The sequence below is a fragment of the Cornus florida genome, unplaced genomic scaffold (assembly GCF_030987335.1).
Source record: "Cornus florida cultivar Cherokee Brave unplaced genomic scaffold, ASM3098733v1 CherokeeBrave_3.0.0_Hap2_Chr07, whole genome shotgun sequence".
Classification (NCBI taxonomy): Eukaryota; Viridiplantae; Streptophyta; class Magnoliopsida; order Cornales; family Cornaceae; genus Cornus; species Cornus florida.
The window spans coordinates 21,226,812-21,254,269 of NW_026775577.1; the positions used below are offsets into that span (position 1 = coordinate 21,226,812).

The window sequence follows — 27,458 nt, forward strand, 5'->3', positions numbered from 1 at the left end:
TTGAAAGCTTAGGGATGTGTTAGATATGACGATAAACAATGGGTATGACAATAATAACAATGACCTCAATTTTTTAGCCGCAATGATAGGGTTAGACCAGAGTCTAGGGTGACGAAAATGATGAAAATTGTTCTATGAGTGAAGTCCATTCCATATTGAAAGATTACTTGGGCACAAGACTCGACGGAGGCCCCAAACTAAGTCACTGGAAACAAGTCCATATAGCATTACTTACTACTATATGGGAGTCTTTTATAAAAATCTCTCCCAAATCGCGTCACTAGAAGAAAGTCTATACAACATTACTTACTATTTGAAAGATGATACCGAAGACTTTGAGCTAAAGTTTTCTACAAAAATCTATATCTAAATCATGTTGCTAGAAGCTATATGAAAAATAATACAGGACTTCAAAAGGCGCCTGTGGAAATCTCTGTCCCAAATCGCGTCACTCGAAGTCCATACAACATTACTTATCATATGGAAAAGGATACTAAAGACTTGAGCTGAAGTCTTTAAAATGAAACGAGCATTGTTAATAAATTTTGTAATAACATGGTAATATCACAAAAACTCAAAATATGTAAGTGATGCATATATATTTATAAAAAAATTCGAGTAAACATCCACAATATTGCTTTTAATTGGACTCGAACAATTAATCTCTTTTTAATAATGCCTATACATAAAAAAATAATAATAATAAAATTGTAAAACATGCGTACAAGATAAGCTATTACCTATGCCTCCTTGATTATAGTGTTACACATGGACAAGTTTGGTTATTTGATAAGCTAGAAATATTGTTCGACACAAGTAAAGTATTAAGCAACTTAGAAAAGTCGTGAAATACTAATTCTGGAGGTTATAGGATTTGCTCATAACTAATTGGTTACTTAGAAAAGTTGTGAAATGGTAATTATGAAGTCATAAGATTTGCTCTTAACAAGTTGGTTTTCTTCACAAGATTTGCTCATAGTTTTGGTTTTGCGAAAGAATTTCTAATCTTAAGGTTTCATTTGTTTGGACGTAAAATATTTTTCAAAAAATATATATATTTTTTATTTTCTAGTATTTGGTTGTCGTAAAATATTTATGAAGAAAAAATTAATTACAATCTAACAAAAATAACTTACTTATCAATTTTAGGCAAGTTATTTTACACGTCCTGCCCATTGGGTTAGATATGAACCTCGACCGACTTCTTTACCAAACACCAAAAAAAAAAAAAAATAAAGAAAGAAAATATTTTACCTAAAAAAGAAAAAAAATTTCTAAAAAAAAAATTTTACATCGAAACGAACAGAGTCTAAGTGTGTGTCGACATACCATTGAAATTTTAATTTATCCAATGTGTTACCAGTGAAAAAAAAGGGCAATTCTTGATAGAGCAATGTTATTCAAGCTGTAAACAATATGTGAAAAGAAACTGCCATTAAATATAACAATTTTATTTTTATTTTTTATTTTACTTTTAAAACATAGAACCTTTAGTTCTTAGCTCCGCCTTCTCATTGATATTGACTTCTCTGGTTTTGTTTAATTCTATCTTTCAAAAAAAAAAAATTACCCACATCTTTAACAAAGTTAGAATAATGAGTACAAATTACTAACTTCATTTTTTTCAAAAAAATGAACATAAAAATAAAACTACAATTTCATTCCTTGTTGTGTATAAAACAAAATGGGTAGCGGTAGATGGGAAACATTATGATTCTAAATTGTCAGTCAACCCATAACATTATCAATAGTCTACAACCATATAATTCTGGCAATATGCCAGTAATGACATATGAGTCTATACCAAAGGCTCTATGGATAAATGGATCATATTTAGTTGTAAGTAGTGTACCTATAAACCAATGACAATGAATTCGATTGCATGACCAAGTAATGAACGGCGGCATTACCCTAATAGTCTAACTGATAAAGTGCACAACTCTCTTAAAGGTAAATTTACAAAAATTTAATAAAGAATAGGTCATCAAATTAGTATGATTTTTTTGTATAATTTATTTTAATAAGAAAAATGAATTACGTTTAATTCAATAAGAAAAGGATATTATGGTCATTTAACAAAATAGCCTAGGGGGAATTTTGCGACAAAATGTGATAGATAGGGGGTATTGTGCACAAAATATGCTTCAAATGAGTTATTTGCAAATTTATACATAGTTCTGAGGCTTTGTTTTTACACTTACCCTAAAATTAATTAAGTGTACTCTTATTAAGAACTTATATAAATATTAATATATATATATATATATATATATATATATAATTCACCAAAAATGGAATTCTAATTTAATTTGCATAAAACCAAAATCAATTGAAAGTTTAAATATGTAGTATATTTTAATGTTACCTATTTATTTTAACAAATACCTTTATCAATTATGTGGCGCCCCAAGTTGAGGTCCAGACTTGCCAATAACTCAACAAGTGCATGACTTAATATCACTATATAAAATAAGAATTCTTGAAACTAACAGATTTACTCATGGTCATTAGTTCAATAAAAAAAATTCAAACTAACAAAATTACTCATGGAAATATTTTTGTACAAATCAATAAACATTCTTCATACCAAATTAAAAAAATTAATAAGTTCCAAAGTTTTCAACATTCTATACCGAAATAAACTATCCAAAGTACATTCTTTCAATGCAAAACCAATTAAACAAACCAAATTATATTTTTCCAACGTACCAAATTTAACAATCCAAATTACATTATTCTTTCATCACACCAAACTAAACAAACCAAATTACATTATTCCAAATCAAAGTACAAAAGTCTTAAAACGGAGATAAATAGTTCACACATAAAATACATTAAAAACCACTCTCAAGTCTTAACAATCCAAATTACATTATTCTTTCATGGCACCAAACTAAACAAACCAAATTACATTATTCCAAACCAAAGTACAAAAGTCTTAAAACAGAGATAAATATTTCACACATAAAATACATTAAAAACCACTCTCAAGTCTCTTTAAAGGCTTTCCGGCCATGAGAATTACATCACATGAGTTGCAGAGCTGGAAAGAAAATGATATAAATGTTAGAACAAATTAAAGAGTATAAATTAAAGAAGAATGTTCTTGAAAAACAAACGGAGAACAAAAAGAACACTAAACTTTTACATAAATTAGTAATCGTAATAATCGAGCTCATTCTGAGCTCACGTTTTGATTAGTAAATATAACACATAAGCTTATGTGTTTTTTTTTTGGGGCAAGTCATAAGTTTATGTTTTGGTTTGTGATTAGTTAAAATAACACTGGATCAAGCTCCTACTATGCCTTAAAAATGGGGATGATTAATATAATTGAAAGAATACCAAAAGGTTTCTCGTGAAAAATATAAAGGCACATGAATAGACAATAAAAAAAATACATAAAAGAGAGATCATTTGCAATTTCATATACTCAATTGAATAATCAATCTGTTAAATATAAAATTCAATCTACTTACAGAATATATATAAATTCAACCAGTCAATTAAAGATAAAATTCAATCTAGTCGGTGAACATATATAAATTGAGATATCAACGTACTAAAATTTTAAATCTAATCACCAAATTAAAGACCATACACACAGTGATTTATAGACACCCACACAGAGTGATTTATAAACTCCCCCACACACATGGTGATGATAAATGGACACCCACACACTAGGGGTGCAACTTGGGTTGGGAAACCCGAACCCAATCCGAGCCCAGTCCAATTTTTTACGAGCTTGGGCAATTATTTTTACAATTAGGGTTGGACTTGGGTTGAAAAATATCAACCCGAATTGAATTAGGGTTGGGCTTCGGTTGAAGTGCTACCAACCTGAGCTAACCAGAACCCGAATTGTAATATTATTTTTATATATATTTTTACTTTAAAATATATTTTATATATTATTTAAACTATGATTACCTTTTTTTTTTCAACTTACTTTGTCAAATCTCAACTTATTGTTTGTAATTTATTAAAAATCTATAAAAAGTCTTCGAATTTTTCTTTCTTTTTTTTTGGTTTAAGAGTAATTTAATCTAAAACTAATGCAAGATCAAATTAAATTTTCGGTGTGAAGATTAGTCATATGAGTAACCCGAATTAACCCGAAGTTTTAACACGAAATTCAAGCCCGAATTTAAAAGTAGAAGGATGGGTTGGGCTCGAGTTAAGTTGTTAGGGTTGAGGATAGGGTTAGGATTGGACTTGGGTTTAGTGTTTCATATGGTGGGTTGGGCTCAAGTTATACCTCAAACCCGCCCAACCCGCTTGAGTTGCAGCCCTACCATACACAGAAGTCTTTGAATTTGAAGAAGAAGGAGAAGAAGAAGTAAGAGCTAGAGTGGGAGAGAGAGAGATTGTGTGTGAGAGCACTGAGCATAGGACATAGCACCACGGGAGGGTGGTAAGAAAGGAAGGAAGAGATGTGGAGGGAAGATGAGAATAAATACATTTTCTTCATTCGGTAGAGAGAAGACAAGGACAAAAATGATAATACAATACATGAGTCATTTTTTCCCCTTTACAAATTTACAACCATACAAATAGGAAGAAGAAATGACTATTATTTAAATTTTAAATTACAGTACTATCCTTCATAATACCCTTTAAAAATATATTATTTACTTATTTAGTTTTAGGGTTATTATTGATTAAGTCCGTTTTGGGAAGAAAAGTAGAGGAAAATTTTGTCTACAAATTAGTTTTAACATCACAATACCATCAACTTCTAAAATTCACCATAAACTCAAAACTCTACTATTTGGAACTAAATAAAAACCTGTAACTCTTGAACAAGTGTACTTTAATATCTCAAATTTTCATTTACAAATTACAAGTCAAATTATAAAAATTTCAGTCATAAAATCATATTGTTCAGTTCAGTTTTTCAGCATAAGAATTTACTTAAAAATCTAACAAACCTTCAACTAATTCATGCTCAAGAAAGTAGTTTGACAACTTAAATCCACATCTCTCATGTGAAAATAAATTTATGAAAAAACTTCAAATTTTAATAATTAATTTTCCAAAGTTGAGAAAGTTAGAATATCTACTTCTTTGAGCTTTTCTCCAATTTTCTACCGCTTTTTCCCTTTTTCCCTCTTGTCTTTTTTATTTCTTTTATCGTTTTTTGAGTCTCTTCTTGTTAATTTTTTTTCTATCTATTACATATAAATTATATATATAACTACTAATTCACTAAGCTTCAAGGAAAAGGGCGGCTCAATTTAATTAGAGGCGTTAGGTGAAAAATAAAAAGTGACTTTTCTCTACTGTAAATTTTCTATTTATTTTACGTGGATTAGTTGTTCATTTATTTAATTTTCACCTAATGTTTTTATCTGTTCTTTTCTTCATTTTCTAATAGACATATTCAATCGTATAAATGAAAATAGTCACAACTCACAAACAAAATATATAATTTTACAATAACAAAAATTAATAAGACTATAAACTAATTTAAGGTAAATAACAATTTAACTTGATTTAAAAAAATTCGTTCCAATACTTCAAAAAATTCCTCAACTAAAACTTGAGATGGAGTGAGATTGTGATGAATGGTGAAGATAAAATAAGAGTAATGAGAGAAAAGGAAAATTTTGTAGTGAGAGAAAGTGAAGATAAAAGCTCGAATATGGAAAGTTTTACAATTTTCATTAGGCTCAAATATATAAGTATTCAATAATAAGGGTTTGTGTAATGATAATGATGGAGGAGAATAATAAAAAATAAAAAATAAAATAAAATAAAAACATGGAAAGAAGGGAAGAGGGAAAAAAAAAATGTTAATTTTCATTATTGAAAAGTTGTCATTTGATATTGCTGCATACCCACGAATTTATAAACATTTTACTTTCCATTCAAATCGGATGTGGGACAACTATCTTATAACACTAGGCCATTAAAAAAAGTAAGAAGATTTGAACAAATTTCTTGTCATGAAACCTTTTCTTTTTGGTTCCATGAAATAATAAAAATTCATACTATTTTTAACATCATCTTGTCATGGCGGTCATTTTCCCAAAATGAATCCATCCAAGATGATATATTTTAAGTTGAGAGGTGATCTAAAAAGTGAATCAGGCAGTAAAGACATCCAAATGGGTCCACTTTGAATGAAACGCGTAAAAGAAAATTCAGCACAAGAACATTATAGTAAAGTGCATGATTACCATCCTATAGTTAGAAAACAACTTTCAAATTTAGTGAAACTAGTAATAGTTTAATTAAATGAAGCATATAAGTGAAATCGATCTACTAAAGCTAGCAATTAAAGTAATGATATTTGTGATAAAGGAGAAATATAGAATCTGCATAGCCTAGTTCACAACAAAACTCATCCTATAAATTAATAATCTTGAGAAAGGGTCAAAATTAAGCCGAGTAATACATACCTAAGGTGTTATTTCACTTCTCCTTGCGTAATTTGATAATATTCTCCGAGAACTCCTTCCTGTCATGTATCACATGACGTCTACATGTATCAGTATGTTCACTCAAATCCGTAATGGTTTCCATAAACCCAATCATCTTCATCTTGATCTCTTCCATAACCAGCGTCACAGAAGCCTCTTCATTAAGAGCAAACTCAGCAATATGCAACATTGACTGAATCTTATTTTTCGCATTTTTCACATCTGATGCAATGTGGTCCAAGTCGGTTTTCCACACGAGAGTGGACGATTCTAATGAACTTATTTTCTCGTTCTGTGATTTCAGTTCATTCTCATACTTCATCAAATAGTAATCAATCCATCCACCACCCATTTCCTCCAACCCTGCAGCGGCAGCCGGGATGATGGCAGCCCCCAAGGCCATCACAGCCGGAGGTGCACAAATTGCCATCACCACAAGAGAACATATCAGAAGAGAAGCACAAGTCACCCCCAAAATTACATGCGATACAGTCCTCCAAGTCTTCACTGACTTCAACTTGTTATCAAGCTCAGTCTTCTTCACTCGAAATTTCTCTAACATTGACTGTTCAGTTTTATAGACAGAATCAAACAGGGAGGACAACTCTTCCGTAAAAAGGTTACCTTCCGTTTTGTATTTCTGCAACGACTTTAGCGTCTTTGAATAGACTTCCGTCCTATCACCGATCCTGTCTCTCTTTGCTTCCTTATAATGGTCTAGAGCGGCTTGAATCGGAAATTGGCTGTCTTTGGCGCGGGTGATGCATTCCTGGAGTTTATCACAGAGATTCAAAATCTCACCACTGTAATCGAAGTACTCCTTCACAAGATCTCGCATGCCATCATTCTTTGATATGTCAGTTTTGCAATGGAGGAGGAGTTTCACGACTTGTCGATTCGAATCGACGAAGCAGTCTGTGATCTTTTTCAGTGATGTCACGGGGGATGACTGACCCTTGATGCCATCTGCGAGGGTGTTGATGGCTCCGTTGGTGTTTTTTTGGAGGGTACAATCGAATGACTTGAGAAATGGGTCGTCTTGACACGCGGCCTTGTAGGAGCTCAGTTCGGACTGAACGTCCCTATATATAGATAGGTACTGTGGTTTTATATTCCTAGAATGAGCAGCGAAATTTGATACGGGAATCAATGCCATACTTGGATTCAATGAGGGAAAAATTAAAATATACCTAAAACGAAATTTGAAAGCTTGGGGATGTGTGATATATGATTGTGGTGACAAATTTGCATTCAATGAGAGAGAAATTTGAATACCCGTAAAACAAAATTTTATAGCTTCGGGATGTGCTATATAAGAAGATTGATAGTGGTCAGGACAATCATCGCCGTGAGCTCAATTTTTAAGCTACAGTGACAACAGAGTTAGACCAAGTGTAGGCAGACAAAAAATGGAAATTGTTGTATGTGTAAAGTCCCTCCATCCCGAGTTAAATAAGAAAAGTAATACCTGGGCCGCGTTGGTAGAAGTCGTTTGTCCCACGTAATAATTAATATTAGAACAATCCACATCCACAATAGTCAAAACCGTTGAACACCTAAAATGGACATGGTCGGTGGGGAAAAATCTATGTCCAAACCCGACACGGAGACGGTAACACTAAAGACTAGTCGGAGACATCGTTGCCAATTCCATTCCTTATTTATTTCATTATTATTTTTTGTTTCCAAAACTAATCATTCTAGCACAAGAAGAACCCGGCAGCGGATTCCCGCAAGCGAAATTTGGGTACATATGAAAGTTATTAAAAAGGGCAAAAAAAAAAAAATTTTGATCTTGTATCTAAGAAATAGAGAGAGAAAGAGGTTGAGGAGAGAGAGATAAATATTCAGAGAGATGTGGCAAATGACGTGTCTTAATATCAGCCCTCAAATTAGTTTTGGAGAGAGCATGAGAGAGATGTCATTAGGAACTACATGGAAAATGATATAAAATTTATGTGGAAATCAAGATGATACAAAAAGACTTTAGAAGTCTTCTGTGGAAATTTGTGTCCTAAATCGCGTTGCTAGAAGAAAGTTCATACAACATTACTTACCATGCATATGGAAAATTATACAGAAGACTTGAGCTGAAGTCTTCTGCAAAACAATCTCCGTGTTTAAATCACATCATTAAAAGGCATATGGAAAATGATGTAGAAAACTTCCGGAATGCAAAGTGGGCCCCATCCCATGCATCTTTTGGCTGGTGTTGTCCAGCAATGACAATGATTTATAATGAAAATTACCTTTGCTCTTTCTTCCGTGAGACATTTTTACAGTGATTACTCTCCTTTAGAAACTTTGGATTTGGTTGTATTTGTACAAAGAGATTGGGGTTCAGTGGCCTAGAGGGTGTTTGAATTGAATTTTGGGCGTGTGTGTTATTTTAATCAGACTCGAACTTTCAATCTCTTTTTGACAATGCTTCAATATAAAAAATGTTGAAACAATTTACAATGTTGTTTTGTCTATACCTCCTTGATCATAGTGTTGCACATAGACAAGTTTTGATTATTTGATATGCTAGAAAAAATTGTTTGACACATTGGAAATGTAGAAGAGTTATGAAATAGTAATCATGGGTCATAAGATCTGCTCAGTTGGTTTTCTATATTAATATTTTTCTTTTTCTGCTAAGGTCTTGAATTTTGATAGCATAATTGGTTAAATAATTATAGTTTATCTTACCTATGGTTTCAAATTAGTTGATAGCATGATTGGTTAAATAATTTTTTTATTTAAAAAAAAAAAGTCAATTCTTAAAAGAACAATTATTCAAGCTAGGTTTCAAATTAGTTGATAGCATGATTGGTTAAATAATTTTTTTATTAAAAAAAAAAAAAAAGAGAACAATTCTTAAAAGAACAATTATTCAAGCGAAAATTTTTGGCCAACTAAACAATTTGAAAAGATGACCCAAGTATAACAACTTTAATTTTAATTTTAACTTTATTTTATTTTTAAAATATAGCAACTTTAGTTATAGCCTAACAAGTAACATACCCCGCATCTTGAGTACTGATCTCTTGCTCCCCATAGAGCAAGAAAAATCTTCCGCACTTTTTATAGTGACCATTAGATTAAATCTAATGGTCACATTCCAAACCCACTTAAATATTTTCCTTTTAATATAAAACCATTATCATTATTTCTACTTTCCAATTTAATATTTACCAATACAATTAATTATAACAATAAAAGGTAAGTACTAAAAAAATAAAAATAATGATAGTATAATAATAGCAGTATTAAAGAAAATACTAAAAAAAACAACTAATTTACAAAGGAAATATGAAATTTCATATAATAATAGCATGTTTTGTCGTGAATCTCATCCTTACGTCAATAAATTTTTGTTATTATAGTATAATTAGAAAAAAATATATTGTGTGACAGAAAAATAGATTGAATTTCTAGTTTTAAATAACATGTATTTGGGGAGGTATACAATAATTTAAATTATAATCTATTAAATTTTTTATGGGTGAAGTTTATGTAAATCATAGATTACATTAAGTTGATCAAGTGGATAAAAAAATAGAGATTTTATTTTTAATTTTTAATTTTATTTTTTAGTCGATGTTTCATTGTTTTGTATGTCAATAGTGTAAATTTTAATTTATTTTGCACACTCAAACAGACAATGTCAACTTTAGTATTGGTGAGACGTGATTTCAAAAGGTGAAGAGATTTCTATTTTTATTTTTTTAGTACTTACTTTTTATTGTTATAATTAATTGTATTGGTAAATATTAAATTTGGAAACTATAAATAATGATAGTGGTTTTGTATTAAAAGGAAAACGTAGGTTTAGAATGTGACCATTAGATTTAATCTAATGGTTATTATAAAAAGTGCGGAAGAATTTTCTTGCTCCATGGGGAGCAAGAGATCACTACTCCCCGCATCTTTAAAAGGTCAGAAAAGCTACTAAAATTATTAAAATTATAATTTCCTTCCTTGTCCTGTAAAGAACAAAATACATAACACTAGATGGTGGCATCATGGATTCCAGAGTGTCATTTTTTGAACGCTTATAGCCCAACAAAATGCTAACATGGGAAGCGTAAATTTCTTAGGAGCCGAGTATAAGTTCACTGATCTTTATTGAATCCTTCCAATTAAGCAACTATTTTGGTTCTTTTTACTTTTCCATCTTTCATATTTGCTCTTTCCCCAGTAAATGAATCCATTTAAATTTTAAAAATGATACTCGCCATGAGCTCAATGTTTTAGCTTTAATGAGAGAGAGTTAGACAAGAGTCTATATGAAAAAAAGATGGAAAATGTTGTGTATATGAATGAAGTTCATCCCAGTTTAAATATGAAAAATGCTACTTAGACGAACACTCCAGCGATACCCCAAATTGCGTAGTTAGATTTAAGCAAGTCTACGTAAAATTATACAGAATTTTCTATTCCAAACGAAGTTGCTAAAAGCAATATAGAAGACTCGGGTTAAAGTATTCTATAAAAATCTTTATCCAAGCCACATGACTAACAACAATGGGTCAATATAATTTGACGCCTTAGATGCAAAATATAAAAGTAGCGTTTTAATATCTAATATATATATATATATATATATATATATATATAGTCAATCCATACAACTTATACTTAATGAAAAATGAGGAAAAAATATGTCAGAAATGAGAAGGAGAAACAAAAAACAAAAAAAAAGATAAAAGTTAAAATAAGAATATGGAAAGTTTTACAAATTCTGTAAAAAAAAAAAAAATGTGAATGAGGAGTTGGGAGAGAAAAAAAAGAGGAAAGATAAAAATAGAAATCTTTTGACCCCTATTAAAAATTTCTATTGGTTATGGTCTAATTATCAATATAAATAAAATTTTCAAGGAGGTTATAATATAAGGAAATTAAAAAAAAAAAAAGAAAAAAAAAATTGGGGCTTTTCTATTAGACAGAGTTTAATAAACATGGGTTGATTAAGTCCGCGCACAAAATAAAAAAATATCAGTCAATCAATAATAAACAAGCACGGGGTATTACAAATAACATTTCTAGGAAGGTTATAATATAATCAAATAAAAGATTTTGAAAGTTATAATATAAAGAAATACAAATTTTGGTGCTTTATAAATACAAATTTTAGAATAAAATAAAAAATGAGGGATTTCTATTGGCTAGATCCTAGGCAACCGTCTAAGTCGCCTAAAGGTATAGCCGCCTTTAGCGACTAAAAATTATATAAAAAATTACACGAAAGACTACTTTTTTAATGGTAAAGCAAACACGCATTCTTTGCAGAAATTTGTATCTACATAAATCAAAGTAAGTGGACCCATCATCAATGCATTCCAATTTAAATATGAAAAATGCTACTTAGGTGAAGACTTCAGCAGATACTCTAAATCGCATGGTTAGAAGCAAATCTATGAGAAATTATACAGAAACTTTTATTCCAAACCAAGATGCTAGGAGTAAGTCCATATAACATTACTTAATGTAAAAGTTAATTGCTACAAAAATCAATATTTCAAACGATATAGAAAAGTTGGGGTTGAAGTAGTCTATAAAAATCTCTATCCAAATCACTTGACTAGAAATTATATAAACAATTACACAAAAGACAATTCTCCGGATTTTTTGTTTTTAAATGGTAAAGCAAACACACACCCTACTCGGAAATCTTAAGTCAAAGTAGATGGATCCATCCGCGGAAACTTCGATTTTCGTCCATGCAGCATTAACTACTTCTCTTTTGAATAATGTCCGTACATAAAAAAATAAAAAATAAAAAAATGTGAAACATGCAGACAATATAAGCTTGTCCTATGCCTCTTCGATCATTCTAATTTGTATTATTTTAAATTTTCTTCATATAATTTTTATCCATTTCTAGAAGGCTAGAAGCTATCAAATTCTAATAAATGAAAACCTGCTTGCTGATTGATTCAATATTAAATTCTATCAAATTCATCATGAGGCAAATAAATGTCCCGAATTCGATTATAACCCTAAGATGAAAATATGTGTTATGCTATTGCTAAAGTTGACAAGCAAATCTACACGGAGCTAAGTTTCAAAGTTAAAGGTACCAAGCTCTAGTGAAATGGGTACAGTAAGTTTGTTGCCATGCACGATTTCAATTGTGGACGTAAATTGTTATCCAATCACGTATAAATTTTTGTATTCTTTGTACGACATGTTTAATTTGTTATCATGATTCTTAATTCAATTTGAGTTCGTTACGTTTATCATAACAGTTACAATGAAATAATATTTTTCAATTAGTTTTGCTTTTGCAAATGAATTTCTAATCTTTAGTATGCATGGACACCCCAGTTGAAATATTAATTTATCCAATGCGTTGCCTGTGGCTTCAAATTAGCTGATAGCATAATTGGTTAAATAATACTTTTTATTAAAGAAAAAAAGAAAAAGGAACAGTTATTCAAGCTTACAATTTTGGCCATCTAAACAATGTGAAAAGAAGATGACCAATAAGTATAATAACTTTAATTTTAATTTTATTTTATTTTAAAAATATAGCAACTTTAGTTATAGCCTATCGTACCCACATTTTTAACATGATCAAAAAAGCTAGTAAATTTCCACGTAGTTAGAAACTTGGTGGAAAATGATACAGAAGACTTCAAATGTTTTCAATAGAAAAATTTGTTCCAAAACGTGTCGGTGGAAAATGATACAGAAGACTTCAAATGTTTTCAATAGAAAAATTTGTTCCAAAACGCTAGAAGCAAGTCCATAAAACATTACTTACCATTTGAAATTGATACAAAAGACCTGAACTTCATTCTCCATCCAAACCACATTGGTAGAAGCTGTCCTAAAAATGATACAGAAGAATTTTCTGTGGAAATTTTTGTCTCAAACTGTGTAGCTAAATGTAACTCCATACAACATTACTTACCATATGAAAATGATATAGACGACTTGAGCTCAAGTCTTCTGCGAAAATCTCTTGGAAATGATACAGAAGACTTCAGCTCCTCAAGTCTTATGCAAAAATCTCTCTCATTAAGTCGCGTAGAAACTATATGAAAAATGATACAAAAAACTTTAATTTTTGCGGTCCAAATTACGTCGCAAGAAGCTATACGGAAATCATTGCATCCACATAATGCAAAGTAGGATTGCAAATGAATGAGCCGAACCAAGCTTTGGCTTGCTCGGGCTCAGCTCGCCAAGTGTAGAATGGTGCTTGGGCACGTCCAAGCTTGACTTAGATAAGCTCGAGCTCGGCTCGCCAATATTTGAACGAGCTCGGGCTCGGCTCGGTTCGAGCTTGCATTTTAAAAAATTTCTTCTTAATCATCATCATCATCTCTGCAAATCAGTCTACATTATCATCGTCATCTCTTCAAACCAGTCTATATTCTTCACCGTCTCATAACTCCATCAAAAGTAAGAAAAAAAATGGGTATGAAGAAAAAGAATATAGTTGAGAGAGATGAAGACATATCTCAAAGGAGTTGTTGTTAGAGCAAGTTTATAGCATCAATCACCCGTAGATTAAGTGGATCTGCGATTGAGAGGGCTCCTGTAATCATGCCATTACCAAATACCAAGCTTACTGCCCTAACAGCTGGTCTTGGCTAGAGAGATGAGAGAGAGAATGTGAAAGTGCAAACTGATCAACGATAATTCCTAACTTGGTAAAGTGATGGGTTGATAATCTGATGCTTCATTGCTAGATTGCCAAGTAGCAATAAAGGTTGACGCATGGCATTATAAGTACATAGCAAAAAGATTGCAAAGAGATAAGGTTAGGTGACACGATTTTTTAAAGATGAAGGCTTTCAAATTAGATTTGTATATTATTATTTTTTATTTTTTAAAAATAAGTTGATGTATTTTAGTGATATATATATTTGTAAGAGTTTGTAATTTATAATGTATACGAGTTTTATACGAGCTTGTGTTTAAGAACACAAACGAGCCTAAGTCGAGTTTATGTTCACGAGCTTATACAAGGCGAGCTCAACACTGCTTGGGCTCGACTCGTTTAGTAAACGAGCTTCGAAATTGAGCTCGAGCTCAACTCATTTGCTTAACGAACGAGTCCTTAGCGAGCCGAGCCTTCGTTATTCATGAACAGCTCGGTTCATTTGCAACCCTAATGTAAAGTGAGAGCCCAGTTGGTGTGGTCCATGTAGCGGGTACAACCAAGTCCCAGCAAAGGGACGGCAGCGCTCGAAAAGATGATAAAATAATCCAAAAACGACACGGGAAATGTTAAAGTTAGCTGTTTTCTGAAAGCCCATTTTTGTTGAGCCGAATTTGTGGCCTTTATCCAATGTTTTACCTGTGGATTCAAATTAGTTGATAGTATAATTGGTTTTTTTTTAAAAAAAAAAATAATATGACAATTCTTAATAGAGCAATGTTATTCCAGCAAAAAATTGTGGCCAACTAAACAATGTGAAAAGAATATGACCAATAAATATTAACAACTTTAATAAAAATAAATAAAAAAAAATTTATTTTTAAAATATATCAACTTTAGTTATTATCTGACATATCCACAAGTTTTACATGGTAAGAATCCGAAAAAAGTCCGAGGCCTGAACCTGATAGGCTAATGGCCTGGTCTTGGTCTGGATCGCAGAGGCTCGCTGGCCCAATTAAGAAAATTAATGGTCCAGAATCAACAATATATATATATATATATTAAAGATCAATTTTTGTTTTTATTTTTTATTTTTCCGAGAATTAAAGAAGACCCGACACTCACCAGATGCTTGCCGTCTTGAAGAGTTACCTATTTTGTTAATTTCTTGATTTGTTTTTAAATATTACAAGAAGCACATGTTATATTAATACAATGATAAAGTACTATACCGAGGACTAATTGGCCTAGCGGTATCCTTTTTTTCTCTTTAAAGGGAAGTAGGGGGTTCAAATATCGGTGGAGGTAGAATTAAAAAAAAATGATAAAGTACTATTCATTTACTTATACGAACAGGGAGGCTTGAAAAATAATTCTGATATATATGTATTGAACTTGGTTTATTAGACACTTCAAACCTTTCCATCCATTGCATATATAAATCAAGAATAATACCCCTACCTTTCTGTTGAATAATTACACGAGCAGACCAACCAATATACACAAAATAGTTCTTAATTTTTTTATTCTCTCGAGTGCTTATAAATCTACCTGCCTTGAATTTATTATAGGTTAATTCAAAATATTTAAAGTCATGTAATTAATGTACAATTAATATGTATTGAATGCATAATTAATGTGTAATTAAGGTATATTAATATTTAAAGTTATGTAATTAATATATAATAAATATAGAATATTTAAAATCATGTAATGTCTGCATCGTTATGGGGCGCCATTATACCATGCAATAAAAGGCACTTCCCTATCTACATATATATATACATAATTATATACTACGTATATACTTAGATTGAAGTATAAGCAGACTGAAGATGATGAAAGTTGCATAAGTGAATTCCACTCCAAGTTAATATGAAAACCAAGTTAAAGCCACTGTTTTCTCAAAGCCCAGATGTTTTGAGCCCATATTGTGGTCTTTATCCAAGCTTATCCTACAACAAGTAAACCATACTCTTCAAACCCATTTCGAAGAAACTAACATAGTCATAGGCCAATCTTATCTTCCTGAGCAAAAATATCATCCAAGCCCAGTTAGTTTCAACTCTATCCGGAGTCTGGACCATTCAACCCGATTTCTCCTAGACCCTTATACAACCAAACCCTAGACACTCAAGTGTGTTTCTTTGACCATAACAATGTTGTTCAAGCCCAAAACTTTGGCCAACTAAACAATGTGAAAAGAAGATGACCAATAAGTATTATTTTTATTTTCGTTTTATTTTAATTTTTAATTTTTAATTTTTAATTTTTTAAATATAGCAACTTTATTTATAGCCTCACATACCCACATCTTTAACATAGACAGGAAAGTGAGTAAAACTAAAACTTCCATTTTTTATTTTTATTTTTAAAGAAAAAGTAAAATTACAATTTCATTCCTTGTCCTGTATAGAACAAACTGTAGATGGGAGACATCATGGATTCTATTCTTTTTTTTTTTTTTTTGAAACTCATAGCTCCCCTATGTAAGGCCTTTTGGACCCACCTTAAGCTACAAACTAAGATTGCAGCGGCCGATCCATAGTTTGCACCAAGTAATTCAAGATTTATAATGGAGATGAATGAATTCGAACTTGAAACATGTGACTACCTAAATTGTTACTTACCAACTCATCCAAACCCTGGGGACAATTGGATTGTAAATTGAATCCTAACTTTATCAATTGGATACAACCATATAATTTTGGAAAAAAAAGAAGTCAACCATATAATTTTGGGAAAAAAAAAGAAGTCAGCAAAAAAAAAAAAAAAACATATGATTGATTTTAGTGCCACTATTCTGAATGAGTCTCTATCATAGGACTCCATAAATAAATGGATCTTATTTTGTTGCAAGTTAAGTGATATAAAGTAATGACAATGAATTCTATCATATAATCTAGTTTTTTATCACTTATATTAAAAGTAAGAATTAAGGGTCATGTGGTTTAATTGTATCTCTTATATCACCTAAAGTAGATGGTGTGGGTTCAAGTTTCAAAAAGAACAAGTTGGTTGTAAGTTTCTCAAAAAAATATCATTGATCCTAGTGCGGCTAATATGAGGACTCCATATTCAAGTCAAGTGCTATAAATAAATGACAATAAATTCCATTATATAACCTAGTTTTCACACTCCGAATAGAAATCAGAAATGGTGGTCTGGATCCTTTTTTTCCCGGGCCAACAAAATGCTATCTTCATAAATTTTTTTTTTTACTTTGCCTTTCTTCATTAACTAGTTCAATATTTGTTGGTTCACAGTCCTCTCTTTTTTTCTTTTCTCAAAGTACATTTAGTTTTTTCAAAAAAAAAATTCAAAACAAACAGAGACACCCACAACATGTCCCTAGTGGGATAAAAAAAAAAAAACCAAATCATAGAATACCAAAATAAACTATCCAAAATACATTCTCCCAACATACCAAAATGCAGAAACCAAATTACATTATTTCAACCTACCAAACCAAATTACATTCTTTTAACAAACCAAATTACATTATTTCAACATACCAAACCAAATTACATTATTACATAAAATTCCATAAAAATCACCCTCAAGTCTCTTCAAAATTTTTCCATGAGTTGTGGACCTGAAAAGAAAATGAAATAAAGGTTAGACTGAATCAAAGAGTATAAATTAAAGAAGAACAGAGAACTAAACGAAGCTGCCATATTTGATAGATTCTGTTAATAAATAAATAAATAAATAAAGCTGCATAGCCTAGTTCACAATAAAACTCATCTCATCCTATAAAATAATTTTGATAAAGTCACTAGTAATAATAAAAATACATACCAGCTAGGGTGTTATTTCAGTTGCGATATTTGATGATCTTGTCCAGGATCTTGTCCATCCCATCCTTGACTTCATGTTCACATTTAGAAGCATGTTTACTCAAATCCTCGATGCTTTCCATAAACCCATTCAGCTTCTTCTTGATCGTATCCATAGTCAGCCGCACAGCACTCTGGTCATCTTGAAGTTGAAGAGCGAAATCAACACTATCCAACACCGACTCTATCTCCTTTTTCAAATCATCCACACCAGATTGAATCTCCCCCAACTCAATTTTCCCAATGTTATAATCCACATCTAATGAACTTAGTATGTCTCCCTGTGCTCTCAGCACATCCTCATGCTTTTTCCAAAGGTGATCAATCCAAACACCCGCCCCCACCAATGCCACAGCAGACAAGGTCACTACAACCACCGGTAAAGCCGCAACACAACAACTTACCAGAAAAGTAGCAGCAGTAAAACCAAACAATACATTCCACACAGTCCTACAAGTCTGCACGTTTTTCAACTTCTCATCAAGCTTACTCTTCTTTTCTTTCAAATTCTGTAACATTGAATCCTGGTTTTCACGAACACATTTTAACAAGGAGGAGAACCTCTCTGTAAATGGATTACCTGCAGCCTTGAATTTCTCCAAAAAGTTTAACCCGGATTCTCTATCCTCTGTCTCGATTTTATGTAAAGCGACTTCAATAATCAAATGGTCGTCTCGGGCACGGTTGATGCACTCCTTGAGAACAGTACAGACTTCCAAAATCTGAAGACTCTTGTCAAAGAAGTCCTTCACTATCTCGTACAGGTCATCATCCCTCAATATCTCCTCTTTGAATTTGAGAATGTATTTGGCCACTTCTACATTTGTCTTGACGAAGCAGCCTGTGATCTCTTTTACTGACTCCAGAGGGAGTGACCGATCGCCGCCGGCGTTCACGCCCTCCTTGAGGGTGTGGATGACTCGGCCGGTGCTTTGTTGGAGGCCCAAATCGAATTGCTTAAGAAAGGGATCTCCTTCACACTCGGCCTGGTAGGCTTTTAGATGGGACTCCATGTCTGAATATTGATGCTTTTCCATTGTGATGCCCAAACTTGGATTCAACGAGACAGAAATTACAATAATTTGAAAGCCTGTTGCTGCAACAATAAGTTGGCTCTCCGTCAAGGTCTTGCATCAAAAATAAATAAAATAAAAAATAAAAATAAAAATTCATCTCCCTGTCCAGGTATTGCTGAATGAAAAAATAATAATTATTATGCTCGCCGCTGATGCGTTACTGAAAGATAAATTAACCTTTCGTGAAAATATTGCATCAAGAAAAATACATGTCATTGCCAAATTGTTGCCAAAAAACAAAAAAATTATTGGCCCTCCACCAAGCTGTTGCTGAAAGAATTATTGGCTTTTCGGCAGCGTAAAAAATGCATCTCCCTGACCAAAACGTATGTGAAAAAAAATTGGCTCCCCGGCATTAACTTCAAGAAAGTTTCGCTCTCTGCCAAGGGATTGCTGAAAGATGCCTTGGCAGAGACTGAACCGTTGCATGCAACGAACTTTGGACCTATATATTACTAAAGAAACCTCTCCTTCTATGCTGGGCGAATTAAGTATAGTTTGAATAAAGTCAACAAAGAAAAAGACTAAAAATAAAGAGTTAGTGGATGAAGCATCCTAGTTGTAAAGCATCAGTCAGATGGATGCATGGACTTGTATTAAAAAAAAAAAAAAAAAAAAAAAAAAAAACAAAGGTCATATTCTTTAATGGCCATTGGTTTCAGTTTGAAAACTTTTAAAGAGGTTGACTTGTTTAGAAAAGAAAATAATAATATGCTCGCCGCTGAAGTGTTGCTGAAAGATAAATTGATTTTTTGTCAAAATGTTGCATCAAGAAAAAATTCATGTCATTGCCAAATTGTTGCCAAAAATATATATATATATCGGCTCTCCACCAAGCTGTTGGTGAAAGAAATATTGGCTTTTCGGCAGCATAAAAAATGCATCTCGCTGACCAAAGCGTATGTGAAAAAAAATTGGCTCGCCGGCATTAACTTGAAGAAAGTTCCGCTCTCTGCTAAGGTATTGCTGAAAGATACCAGCAGACTGAACCGTTGCGTGCTACAAACTTTGGCGAAATAAGTAAAGTTGGAATAAAGTCAACGAGAAAAAAGACAAAAAATAAAGAGTTTGTGGATGAAGCATCCTAGCTGTAAAGCATTAGACAGATGGATGCATGGACTTGTGTTTTATTTATTTTTTTTTTTTAAAAAAATAAAAAAAAAAAAAAAAAAGGAAAAAAAGAAAGAGTGGTATTCTTTGATGGCCATTGGTTGCCCAGTAGATGTTTCAGTTTGAAAACTTCTAAAGAGAGAGGGCGACTTGTTTAAAAAACAAAAAGGAATGATACATGTGCCGATTCATTGTTGGTGCTAATTCCTATTTACGTGTAGGATTGTTTTGGTTTTCAAATCAAGATATTGTTCGATTAAATAAACCAATTTGTCAGAAAAAATAATAATAATACCGAGTAATAAGAAAGGAGGTTCATAGCAGTTAAAAAAAAAAAAAAAAAGGGGCTTGGAAAGAAGCGAACCTACAAATCTTTGGAATACCCGTTCGCTTTTGAAGTGATACTAAACACACGGCATGGGATCATGTTTATAGAGGAGAAGAATAATATCCTTTCTGCAATAGGATAATTTAAATTTGATGGGCTATATTGAATGGTGGTCATTTAACATGCGGGTAGTGATAGGTGGGCGATGATTTTGGCAGAATACATATGAAAGTCCAGGTAAATAAATTTAACAAATAAAAAAATAAAAATAAAAAAGAGAAACAATATACGCGTCCGCAAATTCATCTTTCCCAGGCTGTCAAGTTTTATGCTAAGTTCTTCTTTTCTGATAATTATCAAATCTCTCCATCTTCGTTTCATCACTTCAAACAATATTTTTTACCATCTTAACTTAAAAAGAGAAAGAACTTTTAATTATCCAAAGAAAAAAAAAAAAAAAAAAAGAGAAAGAACTTTTGATTTTAAAAGTATATGGTTACAACTTCATATCATATATCATATTCATATATATTTATAGATATTGTATCATATGTGTAATTTTTTTTTTTGAAGATAAATATGCGTATTTATTTGTTTGATTATATTATTCTTCAAAGTCTCTAAAAATTTTTCAAAAAGATATTAGAGAGAGAAATACAATTAGAAAAGAAAGAAATAAGAGAGAAGAGATGAGAAAGAAAGAGATGGAAGTGGCCCAGCTGGATAGGACACGTAGTTTCTGCCAAAGTAACCGGTCAAATACTTCGGTTGAAATATCATTTTTCTTTAACATGCTAACGGTATTTTGTAACATAATTGTACAAATTATCATATTTGTAATAAGTTTTGTTTAGTAACTCTAATACGTAATTGTTTTACCGTATATGTTGTATTTGTAATTATATCCTCAAAATTAGTTTTTTTTTAACCTAATTATTATTATTATTTGTTTAAAAATTCAACCATACACAAACTATTTTTCTTATTCAAAATAGACTCTTAACACAAACTATACGTAATTTCTGCCGTATATGTTGTATATTTGTAATTATAGTCTCAAAACTATTTTTTAAAAAAAAAAAAAATTCCCTAATTATTATTATTATTTACTTAAAAATTCAACCATACACAAACTATTTTTCTTAACCAAAATAGACTCTTAACACCCTCCATTAAACTATTATTTGTTTAAGAATGTGTTCGGCCACTTCTCCATTTGTTTTGACATAGTAACATGTGATCTCTTTTACCGACTTCAGAGAGATTGATCAATTGCCAGCGTTCACACCCTCGTTGAGGGTGTGGATGATGCACCAGTGCTTTGTTGGAGTCCCAAATCGAATTGTTTAAGGAAGGCATCTCGTTCACAATCGGCCTGGTACGATATCAAATGGGACTCCATGTCTGAATATTGATGCTTTTCCATTATTTTGCTAGATTAACCCCATTGTGAAGCCCAATTTTATTTTTTTAAAAAAATACTCTGTTTTTTTGCAAGGAAATTTTCATTTTAATATAGAGCATAGCATATAAAAAAAAAATTAGGCCCCACAAAGGCATAATATTCATTTTGAACTTTTTTTTTTTTTTTTTTAATGGTGAGACTATAAAAGAATGAAAATATTTTGACTCAAAATATAATATCTTATGAAATCGATCTCCGTTGGGCTAAATTTTTTTCAGATATTCTAAGTATGAAAAGTTAGAAATTGTTTTATATGAGTGAAAACAACTGTTCCTCTACCATACAATTTATCAATCAAGAAATCACAACACTTGTTAGGGATATGGGAATTGGATAAGGTGATTCAGCTTGTACCAATTGAATTGTGTTATCTAATAGATATCTTACCCACACCTCAACATTCCTTTTCTCTTGTTGTCATGTCCATTTGGGCCAAAATTCAATTCCAACTGCCTCTAGACCAACGAATCCAAAAACGATAGAGTTCTTATGACCCTCTTTTGTCCACCAATCTAAGTCCAAGTATGAAAAGTTAGAAATTGTTTTATATGAGTGAGGCCCACCTAATTTAAACAACTGTTCCTCTACCGTACAATTTATCATTCAACCAATCACAACACTAGTTAGGGATGTGGGTATTGGATAAGCTGATAGGGCTTGTATCAATAGAATTGTGTTATCTATTAGATATCTTACCCACACCTCAAGCTTCCTTTTCTCTTGTTGTCATGTCCATTTGGGCTTTAGATATTCTGATCCGTATAAAAATGAATGGTATTAAAAATTTTGCTATCAATATCTGGAATCCTTATTTCATAAGCTTTTCATGCATAAATTATTTACAATTTTTAAATATACGGTTTGTGAAATATGAATTTTTGAAGTTCGGGAGAATTTAAATTTAAACAAAAGGACATTTTAGTACAAATATAAACTCTTTTACGCCCTTAGATAATTGAGGGAAGTTCTTTGGTAAAAAATTAAACAATGATATTTAGTGAGAAAAGGCTACAAGTTAAGGGGACTTCTTTGATAAAAAAAAAAAATAAAAAAAAAAAAAAATAGACGAGAGTTTACTGAAAATGACTATAAGTCGAGGGATTTTTTTTTTTTTTTTTAACCTATTAATTATAGTCTTTCTTTTTTTATTACAATTTTAACATATAAACACATTTCATAAAACTCCTTGTGTAAGGAATAAACACCATAAAGTTGCACTTGGTTCATTACTTTTGACATTGGTCAAATCTGAAAAATATTGATTTATATATATATATATACAAGATAAAATACCAAATATAATTAGAAGCAAAATTAAATATAAAAAATAAATAAGTAGATAATACAAATTCATGTAGTAACTAGATTCCAACAAGTTAATCAAATACTCCATCTGTCCCAAAATAAATGTCCTATTAATTTGTGAGTCACGGTTCCCTAAACAAGACGTCTTTAATGGGACAGAGGTAGTAATTAATAATACCCGTACCACTCGCATCATCAGGTTCCGATCATTCTTATACATGTACGGGCACATGCAAATAAAATAATCACATGTACTGATATATATATATATATATATTAAATAATATTATTTTCACTCTTTTCCATCCCTTGCATATATAAATAAAGAATAATTCTCCTACCTTTGTGTTAAGTAATTCCACATGTAAACCTTACTCATCGCAACCAATAAAGATACACAAGAAAAACAAAACCTACATCATCGTTTCGACCTCACCATCGTTAATCTTGTTCATTGGTTCAAGCTCGTCGATCCACTTCATGTCATTCACATTTCCTTGCATTGTCGGTTCATCATTGCTCGCCAGCGTGTTTCCTCGTTCATTGTCATCATCAGAACTGCAATTCTCGTCGCCATCCTTCATTGCTGCTTCACCATCGTTTCGGCGGTTGTCGTCTGTTGCCGGTAAGTTCAGTCCGTTCATACTTGAATAGCCAGTAGTCTCGTTGCCACTGGAATCCTCACAACCACCAAGTTCCGCCATCGCTTCACTCTGTTAACAGCATTGCCGAGGATGTTCAATCATCGCTTTGTGATCTGCCACTTCCAATTTTAAAAAGAAAATAAATGTTTTGAACCCTAAATTACCCACCATGATTCCTTTAACAAGCATAGCCTCATAAAACCAATTTGACATCTAATCAATGTTGTGGAAATTCCACATATTTATAGAAAAATATAAAGTACAATATTCATACACAATTAATTCAAGATAATGAACAACAACACCAATGTGAAAAATCTAATAACGATTTTTTCATTAAACTGAATAGTACATCAATTGAACAATATGGATATAACAATGAACATGAATTTAACAAGATAATAATTCAGCAACATAATATTAATATTAACTTAATAATATAAATTAAGAATGAAAACGACAATAATAAAATAGGTAAGAAAGAGTTGGCCTGATTGTTGAGGCATGTGTAAACACATTGACCTAAAACTGATAGTCCTCTCTTCCGTACGAAACTAGTCAACTCTAAGATACAACCCAATCAGATCGCAGCGGCGTCTCCTTCATGTGAACGACCATAAGAAGATTAGGTCCAAGTCTATATAAGTCTTGTTGCTCATAAAGTCAATATGTAAAATAATATACACTAACATCTCCCAAAAGAAAGAGTTTTGGAAATAGATTATAGAATAAAAAGAAGAATCTTAATCACTCTATATCATCACTCATACATCAAACACTTCTCTATAGAAAAATGAGAAGTCTTCCTATATATACAGAATAATAAGTATAACGGTTATCCACACTTAATATGATATTACGTAAAAATTAAAATGATTAGATTAAATATAATTTAATAGTATTTAATATATTATAACTGAATATATAATTTATTATATATTTATTTACTTTTATTAAAATATTTCTCAACAATCCCCACCTATTTTAATAAAATAAGTAATATAAATAATTGAGCAACTTTATACTATGCAATCGGTATAGGTGTTTTCTAGGCTTGAACCTACACTTAGTGTGATAGTCTCCATTTGAGGAACTTGAATGAAATAAGTCTTGAATTCGGTTCCTTGAGCCAAACTTCAACATACCACACGCATAGTATTGACGATGGACTTGGTTTGACGGGTTAGCGCGATTAATGGCCATGCGCTGATATCTTGATTCTCATGAAAGCTCTAGAGAATAGCCCAACTCTCACGATCGTGGCCTCGCAACGACTTTCACTTAGGTGAATCTTCCAAGGGTATATGTGACCTATACCCTGCGAGAGTATGCTCGCCTCGAATTCATTCAAGGGAAAGCCCTTCATTAACGTCACATCACAACACTGATGCCATAGGGATCTGCAGGAAAGAATTTCCTCGAGAAACCTCCTAAAAAATAGTGTTGTCAATAGTTCACGCAGTGCAGATTGTTTCTATCCATTGAACCTTTCTTCATGTGATTATATCGCCAATAAGAAGGTTGGGTTACTTCCGTAGCTGACTCTCTAAGTCTCTTGCTGCTTAGGCCCATCCCCCTTGACATATATTGTACTGTGTCCTAATAAGACACTTGGTTTTTTTAATTTTCTTTCTTTTCCTTCACAACCAAACTCTTGGGTGGTTTTTTTTTTTTTTTTTTTTCATTAATTTTTTTTTCTTACCTCACCACTTCTTTCTTTTTCTCTCATGTTTTTTTTTTTTCTTCACAAAATAATTCATCACTGATGATACCTCATTTGAAAAATCAGAGATGGATAATTTGTTAGCGCATCCGGATGAATTTGCTTTTCCATTATGTTAGTTGCAACATTGCAAAGTAGCAAAGTAGGAAGTGGTAAGATTGAGAGAGAAGCAAGCACACACACACCACATCGGATGAGAGAACCCTAGCAAACCCGTGCGATCTCCCTCCACCACACAAATTTTTTAATTTTATTAAGTATGACCAACCATGGGAGCACTTCTGCTGTGGCCAAGGTCCTATTACAACATATTACATTTATTATTATTATTATTATTTTCTTCTTCCTTCCTTCCTTGATCTGCTTGCTATCCAGTGAATGAGTGCATAGATAAAGCAGCCCTGCGTTCACCATTTATGAACTAAAGGGACTCCACAAATTCTTGCTGCCAATGATTTTGAGCCCTTCTTATTAACCCTACCAACAAGAAATATGCACCTGCTTATTCCACATCTTCAAATTTTCCACATTTCCTTTCTTTACCGTGGAAGATTAATTATTCAGTTGGCTTTGGCTGCTCATGGCAATGCTACTTATGGCTTATTAATTTTGCTGCAAACTTCCTTTTAATCGGCACATATTCTGATATTAATGTGTTTTTGTTGCAGTTCTCATCTTTTATTGAGAATCCATTGTTGAGCACAGCTACTAGTTGCACCTCCAATAGTGAAAGAATCACAAACGATAATTTCAGAAACATGACAATACTACTCCCATCCATCTTTCATGGCATAATATACCTACATGTCTTGTATTATTAAAGTTAGACGGTTACAAAGTATTTAAAGAAAAACATAAATTTCCTTAATGCTATATTAGGATATTTCAATGCAAGCTATATTCATTATTCAAAGCATATAATGATAATGAATATACTCAAAAGGCAACACTCAATTAGCTGTCATGGATTATATATATATATATATATATATATATATATATATATATAAACGGTCACTTTCACCAAGCTACTGGTCATTCAAATTATATATATATATATACACACACACACACACACACGTACACACACACACACGTAACAGTTATGTGAAGGATTAAAATACATCAATGCAAATACTAAGGCAAAAGAGCAAAATACCCCCTCAAACTATCCCATTGTTGCATAATGCCCCCCTAAACTATTTTTAAAAGCAAGTTGCCTCCTTGAACTATCAAAAGTAAGCAAAATGCCCTTTTACTAAAAGCTAATTTCCGACCAACGGAAGAGCACAATTACTAATTTACCCTTACTTTTTAATTTATTATAAAAAATCAAAATATATGACATGATGAAATGACCATTTTGCCCCTATCTTCTTTCCCCTTTCATATTTTTTTTTCCCTGCGTTTTCTTTTCATCTCTCTACTCTCTCTCGCTCTCACTTCCTTCTACCGCCACCCTCCATTGCCACCACCCCTCCTCTCTCTTCTCCACTGATGTCGCCAACCATCATCTCCACCACCCATATAGGAAAAGGAAAATGCTAATTTGGTGCAACCTTCTTATATCTCTCCCTTCTCTTTCCTGCGGAGTGATGGATGCCGGTGATGTTTATGTGCGTTGATTCTTGGTGTGATCGGCGTCGATGAAGTGGAGGAGAGGAGTGAGGATGTTGATGTTGTTTCGGTGGGAATTGGTTGACACTGATGACCATTCTATATATATATTCTAACATAGATTACATTTAATTGACACTGATGAGATGATTGTGTAAACTATAATTATTTGTGCAAATCATTAATCACAATATTTACATGAATCCTAATATCTTCGAATTTCATGATTTTCACATATCTATAATGCATAAATAAATGGTTAGATATAAATACCTCGATTCATGATATCAAATCTTGTTGAGATTAAATCCAACGTCTAGATC

General features: G+C 31.9%; 2 protein-coding genes across 4 annotated transcripts; both read right to left on the reverse strand.

Annotated features, from left to right (window-relative positions):
- Positions 1-2,754: 2,754 nt before the first annotated feature.
- LOC132267552 (UPF0496 protein 1-like) lies at positions 2,755-7,834 on the reverse strand. The gene is made up of 2 exons (XM_059768702.1): positions 6,408-7,834; positions 2,755-3,043 (listed from the first exon to the last, which is right to left on the reverse strand). Exon 1 carries the CDS (start codon positions 7,582-7,584, stop codon positions 6,421-6,423), a length of 1,164 nt encoding a protein of 387 aa, XP_059624685.1. The 5' UTR covers positions 7,585-7,834; the 3' UTR covers positions 2,755-3,043; positions 6,408-6,420.
- Positions 7,835-17,415: 9,581 nt separating this feature from the next.
- LOC132266760 (UPF0496 protein 1-like) lies at positions 17,416-20,519 on the reverse strand. Of its 3 annotated transcripts, none has more exons than XM_059767748.1 (3): positions 20,422-20,519; positions 17,830-18,963; positions 17,416-17,623 (listed from the first exon to the last, which is right to left on the reverse strand). In XM_059767748.1, the coding sequence occupies exon 2, from the start codon at positions 18,902-18,904 to the stop codon at positions 17,846-17,848; it is 1,059 nt and encodes a 352-aa protein (XP_059623731.1). In that variant the 5' UTR covers positions 18,905-18,963; positions 20,422-20,519; the 3' UTR covers positions 17,416-17,623; positions 17,830-17,845. The 3 variants fall into 3 exon arrangements, with proteins under 3 accessions (XP_059623731.1, XP_059623729.1, XP_059623730.1); XM_059767746.1 differs by having other exon boundaries at positions 20,418-20,519; XM_059767747.1 differs by lacking the exon at positions 20,422-20,519 and adding an exon at positions 19,121-20,389.
- Positions 20,520-27,458: the final 6,939 nt, after the last annotated feature.

Bases quoted from the DNA above. Each gene is read 5' to 3' on its own strand.
- LOC132267552 (XM_059768702.1), bottom strand. From the start codon at position 7,584: ATGGCATTGATTCCCGTATCAAATTTCGCTGCTCATTCTAGGAATATA.
- LOC132266760 (XM_059767748.1), bottom strand. From the start codon at position 18,904: ATGGAAAAGCATCAATATTCAGACATGGAGTCCCATCTAAAAGCCTAC.